Source organism: Sceloporus undulatus, chromosome 1, assembly GCF_019175285.1.
Source record: "Sceloporus undulatus isolate JIND9_A2432 ecotype Alabama chromosome 1, SceUnd_v1.1, whole genome shotgun sequence".
Lineage (NCBI taxonomy): Eukaryota > Metazoa > Chordata > Lepidosauria > Squamata > Phrynosomatidae > Sceloporus > Sceloporus undulatus.
The window spans coordinates 43,563,467-43,571,038 of record NC_056522.1 but is presented as its reverse complement, the minus strand read 5'-3'; the positions used below and the strand labels follow the sequence as shown (position 1 = coordinate 43,571,038).

The 7,572-nt window shown below is 44.1% G+C and overlaps 1 protein-coding gene across 2 annotated transcripts in view; it reads right to left on the bottom strand.

The window, feature by feature from the left end:
* Positions 1-4,922, bottom strand: part of DEGS1 (delta 4-desaturase, sphingolipid 1) — an 18,611-nt gene extending 13,689 nt beyond the window's left edge. Inside the window, exons 1-2 of one of the 2 annotated variants that reach the window (XM_042445821.1) lie at positions 4,717-4,866; positions 1,577-1,752 (exon numbers count right to left, since the gene is read on the bottom strand). Coding sequence is in view for 1 of the 2 variants with exons in the window: in XM_042445812.1 (XP_042301746.1) it covers positions 4,717-4,798 (82 nt within the window). In the remaining variant the exon portion in view is untranslated. Of the gene's footprint in view, positions 1-1,576; positions 1,753-4,716 lie in introns of both variants that reach the window. The other variant, XM_042445812.1, reaches the window with a different exon arrangement.
* Between the last annotated feature and the right edge of the window lie 2,650 nt (positions 4,923-7,572).

Sequence of the window (7,572 nt, the reverse complement as noted above, 5' to 3'; positions counted from 1 at the left end):
AAAAAAATAGCGGAACGAATTAATTTCGTAACCCGGGGTACCAGTGTATTTCCTATCATTGCTAGCTAGGATAGGAAAAGATTGCAGACACAAGCAATGTGGGGCTAAAGTTTCTTAATTCTGCACTGAAACAAATGCAGTTTTTAAATGCAAAAGTATCATATCCATATGCTAGAATAAAATAAAGGAATGACTAGCCTGCATATTAGATTACTTTAATTGAGGGTGTTTAACTTCCTTAGAGACAGAGAAAGAGTGAAGAGATTAATGGTACTAATGCTACTTCTAAAAGTATGCTGTTCTAAGTGAAACCTCAAGGGCACTTCATTTTGATAATGGCACAAATGAGAAGCCTTTGGCTATCTAGATATCTGGATGGTCAATTCTGAGAGGTTCTATGCAACATGGTCAATTGTAGGGGATTATAACAGTCATAGGTCCAAAACACACTGCAGAAATAATCCAGTTTGTCACCACTTTAACTGCCCTGGCTCAGTGTTAGGGAATCCTGGTGGTTGTAGTTTATTGTGGCCCCAGAGCTCTCTGACAGAGAAGGCTAAATGTCTCATAAAACTACAGTTCCCAGAATTCCCTAGCATTGAGCCAGGGAAGTTAAAGCAGTCTCAAATTGGGTTATTTCTACAGTGGTAATAAATAAATAAATAAATAAATAAATAATATTGTCCCGCCCCTCCCTACGGACCGAGGCAGGGTTACAACCCAGTAAAAATATACAATAAAATACAACAATTCCACTAGCTAAATCACTGGGAGAACTAAAAGCTCCCCATCAACTGCTATGGTGAGGACTAATTCCTATCTCTCAATAAATGTTTCAGCAAACATCTTAGTATGGAAGAATTCTCTATATATGTTCCTGAAATATCTTCTATGTAAGTAGGCAGAATATTTGCTTTCCCTCCTCCTAGAAATCAAGTCTCAATTTCCATTTGGAGAAGTAAGCCAGGAGAACTAGAGAACAGGAAGCTTCTGGCAACTTGCTAGCAAACCATTTTTAAAAGTGGGCTAAGCACAAGACCACATTTCTACTTTGCTTTTCAGGACAAGGCGACTAGGAATGTAGATACCGAAGATAAATAGGTGCATGATCACAGTATTACGCAGTGAAGTCAGAGTTTGTCCCTTGCATAACCAATGCCAAAGGATTATTGTATCTCAACACCAGGTAACTCTGGGGTCCCTCTGGTGAAGCAATCTAGGCGAATATGCATCTCAGAGCATGCATCTTTGTTACCTTGACTAGTCTTCCTCTACAATGCACAGCTGCAGGCAATGCTGGGAGAGCCAACTCTTTCCTCACAAATAAGTTACAAGCTTTATAAATAATATCAAAATAAGTATGCCTCTTAATGCTCACATGGTATGCTGGAAATCTATTGCACTTTTCTATTCGGTTGGCATGTTGCAATGTTGACTTAACAGATACTTCAGCTAATTCCACATGAATAAAGGCATTACATGGTTTATGCCTAAGTGCTCTTACTAATGCTAATGACTTTGTAAGAAACCTTGCTAAGATGCATAAAGTTTACAACAAATTTATGGGTCACCATACCAAAAAAGCTTGGGAATCACTATTCTAAGGCACCTTCTGAGGATACAAGTGTCCAGTTCTGGGCACCACAATTCAAAAAAGATGTTGACAAGCTGGAGTGTGTCCAGAGAAGAGCAGCCAAAACAGTGAAGGGTTTGGAAACCATGCCTTATGAGGAGAGACTGGGTATGTTTAGCCTGGAGAAGAGAAGGTTAAAAAGTGATATGATAGCCCTGTTTAAATATCTGAAGAGATGTCATGTTGAGGATGAAGCAAGCTTGTTTTCTGCTGCTCCAGAGACTAGGAGATGGAGCAATGGATGCAAACTACAGGAAAAGAGATTCTACAATATTAAGAGGAACCTCCTGACAGTAAGAGCTGATCGACAGTGGAAAACACCCCCTTGGACTGTGGTGGAGACCACCTTCTTTGGAGGTCTTTAAACAGGCTGGATGGCCATCTTTTGGGGGTGCTTTGATTGTGAGTTCCTGCATGGCAGGGAGTTGGACTGGGTCCTTCCAACTCTATGATTCTAAGTGGATGATATCTAACCCATGTCCCATATTAAGACCACCTACTCATGTATATGTCTGAGAAAAGAACTGGCAGAACTACCTCTGAGCATTCCTCACCTAACAAAAACCTATGAAATTTACACAGCGCTGTGTAAATTTACAGCGCTTCATAAATAAAGGTTAATAATAATAATAATAATAATAATAATGGGGTCACCTTAAGTTGACAGACAACTTGAAGGCACATACATAGAACATAAAACTGTACTTGCACTTTATTGGTATAAGGTGTAAGTTCTGTCCTACACCACTTTGACTTAAGTCAGTTAATTATTTAATTATGTATCTTAATATGAGAGTTGGCGTAGTGGTTTCAGCATTGGACTGCCACTCTGGAGTCCAGGATTTGATTCCCTGCTCTGCCATGGGAACTCACTGGGTAAGTCACATGCTCTCGGCCTCAAGGAAAGGCAAAGACAAACCGCCTCTGAATAAACCTTGCCAAGAAAGCCCCATGATAGCGTCATAAATCAGAAATAACTTGAAGGCACACAGCACACACACATGCTGTACCCTGCCTGAAGCCTTGAGGAGAGGCCGGAAAGACAGAAAAATTGTTGTTATTATTATCATTATTTATAAATATAAATGCAACTTATAATGTACCTCTGAATCCTGAAGCATGTCAAGATGCCCGTACTAGGGCATAAAAATCAATGGGGGAAGTACTGTAATTTGAAAGCCACGGATCTGGTCCAGGCAGGGTGACCACTCATCCTCCTTTTCTAGGACATGTCCTCCATTTCGCCCTTCTGTTCAGGAGAAATTCCAAAATGTCTCCCTTTTGAGTATGACTGAGAAGCATGAATTTACATTTCTAACAGTGTTTTTCAGCTCTCCTTTTACCACATCCTCCATTCTGAACATGACTAGGAGGCATGAATTTACATTTCTATGAATGTTTTTAGCTTCCCTTTCATTATGTCCTCCACTTTTGGGTGTGACTATGAAACATGAATTTACATTTCTGTGAGTGTTTTTAGCTTTTCTTTGGTCATATCCTTTTTCTCCTTTTTTGGAACATCCTCCGTTTTGCAGAGTCTGGTCTCACCCTGAGTCTGGGCTGCAACTGGGTGGGCTTAAACCTTTGCAGGACGATGATTACAAACCCTGGAGAAAGGGTCCTCAGTCCAAGAAGGCGAAGGTGACGGTGTCACTTGGAAGCAACAGCAGTAAGCTTCAATTGAGACAGGATCTCGAAAGACACGGCGTGGGGGGAATGGGGTGGGGCAGATGGTAGGAGCTGCAGTGAAGGAAGGGAAGGAAGGAAGGAGGGAGAAAGGAAGGAGAAGCTTCTAATAACGGGTTCTCCCCGCTGGTGGCCCAGCCCTTTCTTCGCCTGTGACTCACGCCGCCTCCTGAGTCTTCCAGCTGTTTGCCCTCCTCACAGAGTGGTCAGATGTCCTCATAGCAAAGGAGGACAAGGCACCGCGAAATGGAGGACCTTCAAGAAACAATGGAAGACATGACCAAGACAAAGCACAAAACACTCACAGGAATGTAAAACTCTTGCTTCTGAGTCATGCTCAAAAGGGAAGGCATTTTGGAACCACTCCTGGAGAGAAGGGCAGGATATGTTCTGGAAAAGGAGGATGGCTGGTCACTCTGTCCCTAAAGTCTCACTTGGGGGCAGGGTGACCCCCTAGATATAAATAAATCCTATTATTGTTATTCTTATTATTATGTGTTCACCGCAAAGGAGGACAAGGCACCACAAAATGGAAGACATTCAAGAAAAATGGGGGATAGGACCAAATAAAAGCTAAAAACACTTCTATAAGTCCATGCTTCTGAGTCATGCTCGAAAGGGAGGACATTTTGGAATCCCTCCTGGAGAGAAGAAGGCTGGAAAGGGGCACAGAGAAGAAAATGTAAGACGTGAGAAAATAAAAGCTAACAACAGTAGAAATATAAACTCATACTTCTAAGATATGTTCAAAACGGAGTACATTTGGGGTTCCTGGTAGTCAGGAAAAGGCTGAAACGTAGGACTGGCCCTGGAAAAGGAAGACCTCTGGGAATGCAGGGCACGTCCTGGAAAAGGAGGGTCTGTGCTCACCCTGGGAAACGTCCTAAAACAGGACCATCTCTGGTCACCCTGGAAACTGTAACCAGGAGTCCCTCTGGCCCCCCTGGGGATGTAGGACATGTCCTGAAACAAGAGAACTTATGGCTACCCTGGGGATGTAGGCCAGGAGGCCTTGGAAAAGGAGGGCCGTCACCCTAAGACACGTCCTAAAACCAGAGGAGCTCTGGCCATCCTAGAGATGTAGGAGATGTCCTGGAAAAGGGGGGCCTCTGGCCACCCTGGGGATGCAGGGTATATCCTAGAACCACCTCTGGTCGCCCTGGAAGTGCAGGACGTGTGTCCTGGAAAAGGAGGGCGGCTGGTGCCCCGTCCCTCTGAGCGCAGGGCCCCCTCCTCCTCCTCTTTCCTTTCCCGGCGCCTTGAGAGGAGAAAGCGGACGTGAGGGCGCCCTCTGCCAAGCCCTCGGGGCTTCGAGGGAGGGAGGCGCAGGAAGGGCTCCTGCATCTGGAGTGAGGGAAGGAGGGCGAAGGAGGGGCCGCATGGCGCACTCCACTCACTCAAGATCTCCTTGCGCCGGTCCGCGTGCGGCTGGTCCGTATAGACCCACTCGAAGTCCTCCCGCGCCACGCTGTTGCCCATGGCTGAGCAGGGGAGGGAAGGCCGCTCGCTCGCACGCTTCTCCCGGAGCACCTCCTCGCGCTCCGCTGTCTCTCCGCCGAATGCGGCGTTCGCAGAATCGGCGGCGCTCCTCCGGCGTTCTGAAAGGAAGGGGGCGCGGCCTCCTGTCGCCACGCCCCTCCCGGCGAAAATGATTGGCTGCGGCCTCCCGTGACGTCACGGAAAGCAGTGAGCGGTTTTTGAAGGGGGGAGAAATAGAAGGAGGAGGGTTGGAAGGTTTAAAAATAAGACGGTTTTTGGCCCCCCCCAAAAGACACCCCGCCCTTCCCGAAAACCAGCCTTCAGCCTTTATTTGTTTGTTTCATTTTTGTATGCCGCCTTTCCCCCAAAAAGGGACCCAAGGCGCCTCACAAAATAAAACACCTTAAAAGACATTTTTTTAAAAAAAATTAAAAAGAAACAATTTAAAACAATACAGTTAAAGGCGGTATACAACTGAGATCAAAAACATACAAAAGTTAAAACGCATAATCTTAATGCAGCTGACACTGATTTAAAAAAGGCACCCTTGCCATGATTTTTACAAAGCCCACTTGAAGGGAAAAAAATGTAAGCTGCTTTGGGCCCCAATCTTCGGCGAAAAATAAATAAATATAATAATAATAATAATAATAATAATAATAATAATAATAATATAATAATGGGGCCCAAGGCAGGTCACAAATGAAAGCTATGGTGACACTATCATAGCAACAGCAATAGCGGCTTAATTTATATACCGCTTCATACTGAACTAAGTGTCTAGTGGTTTACAACTGTAAGATATCATGGGGTTATCTTGGCAAGGTTTCTTCAGAGGCGGTTTGCCATTGCCATCCTCTGAAGCTGAGAGAGTGTGACTTGCCCAGTGGGTTTCCACGGCCGAGTCAAGATTCGAACCCTGGTCCCCCAGTGTCTTGGTCCAATGCTCAAGCCACTAGGCCACACTGGCTCTCTAAATATTAATATTACCCACGATTTTGTATTACTCTGAGGTAACTTGCCAAGAAAACTCAATGGAAGGGTCGCCATTTAAGGCCAAATGACTTGGAGCCACACAACAACAACATATCTGAAGATCTGCAATACTGTTATACCCAAACATAAAAAATAAATATGAATATTGTGACGTCGAAGGCTTTCATGGCCGGCATCCATAGTTGTTTGTGGGTTTTTGGGGCTATGTGGCCATGTTCTAGAAGAGTTTATTTCTGACATTTCGCCAGCATCTGTGGCTTTGGCATCTTGAGAGAAATATTACTTACGATTTATCTTTTATGTTGGAGTATAACAGTATTGTTGATTTACAGATATGTGTTGTTGTTGTTGTTGTTGTGTGACTGCAAGTCATCTTTGACTTATGGCGACCCTGCCATGGAGTTTCCTTGGCAAGTTACCTCAGAGTGGCATTTGCCATGGCCATCCTCTGAGGCTGAGAGAGTGTGACATGGCCAAAGTCACCTGGTGTGTTTTTATGCTCCTGCGGGGATTATAATCCTGTAAACCGCCTTGAGTCCCTTCTTGGAGAAAGGTGGCATACAAATTAAATAAAGTGCACAACACTCTGCAGAAACAATCCAGTTTGCGAGTGCTTTAACTGCCCTAACTTGGCTCAATGCTAGGGAATCCTGATAACTGTAGTTCTGGGAGGCATTTAGCTTTCTATGTCAGAGAGAGCTCTAGTGCCACAATAAACTACAGTTCCCAGGATTCCCCAGCACTGAACCAGGGCAGTTAAAGCACTCTCAAACTGGATTGTTTCTGCAGTGTACTTTTGGACCTAAATAAAATAAACCCTGGTCTCCAGAGTTGAAGACCCAGGGTTCGAGTCTCAGCTCAGACATATAAAACCATGAGCTTGGGCAAGTCACACTCTCTCAGCCTCAGAGGACGGCAGTGGGGAAAAAACTCTGAACAAATCTTGTCATGAAAAGCTCGTGACAGGGTCACCATAAATCAGAAACGACTTGACATCACACAACATAATACATATCTGATATAATATAGGAATATTATATAAGATACATATCTTTCTGGCTCTTTGCTATGGAATTCTGGGAGTTGGAATTTGTTGTGGGCCCACCAACTTCCAGAATTCCATAGTAGAGCCAGACAAAGAGTTAAAGCAGTGTACAAAACGGGTTATTTCTCCAGTGTGGTTGCAGCTGAGGGGATTTCTTCGACCATTTTGAAAAAATATGCCCCGGGAGGAGGAAAAAGAAAGACCTTCGGGTGTGGATTCTTGCCTTCATCTTGTCATGCCACAGAGGCCGCCCCTGGCAATGCAGCAGACAGCCATTTCCTCCAGGGTTTTGTTTTGCTTTGCTTTTTTACCTGCTCCTCCTCAGCCAGCCTTACTGAAAAATCAATAGGATTTCCCAAGTAAGGCCCAATGCAGAATTCACCCAGTTCGAGGCCGCTTTAACTGGCCTGGCTCAGTGCTAGGGAATCCTGGGAACTGTATGTAGAGGGAGCTTTTGTGGCATCTTTGAGACTGACTGAAACAAAGAAGTTGGAAGCATAACCTTTTGTAGACTTCAGTCTACTGTACTTCCTCAGATGCATTTGGATATAATTATACAGTAATTATAATTATGAATGATGATGTAGAGAGGCCTTGTGGCACCTTTGAGACTAACTGAAAGAAAGAGGTTAGCAACGTGAGCTTTGCTAGCGTTCAGTCTATTTCCTCTGATGCAACTGGATATAATAATAATAATAATAATAATAATAATAATAATAATAATAATAATAAT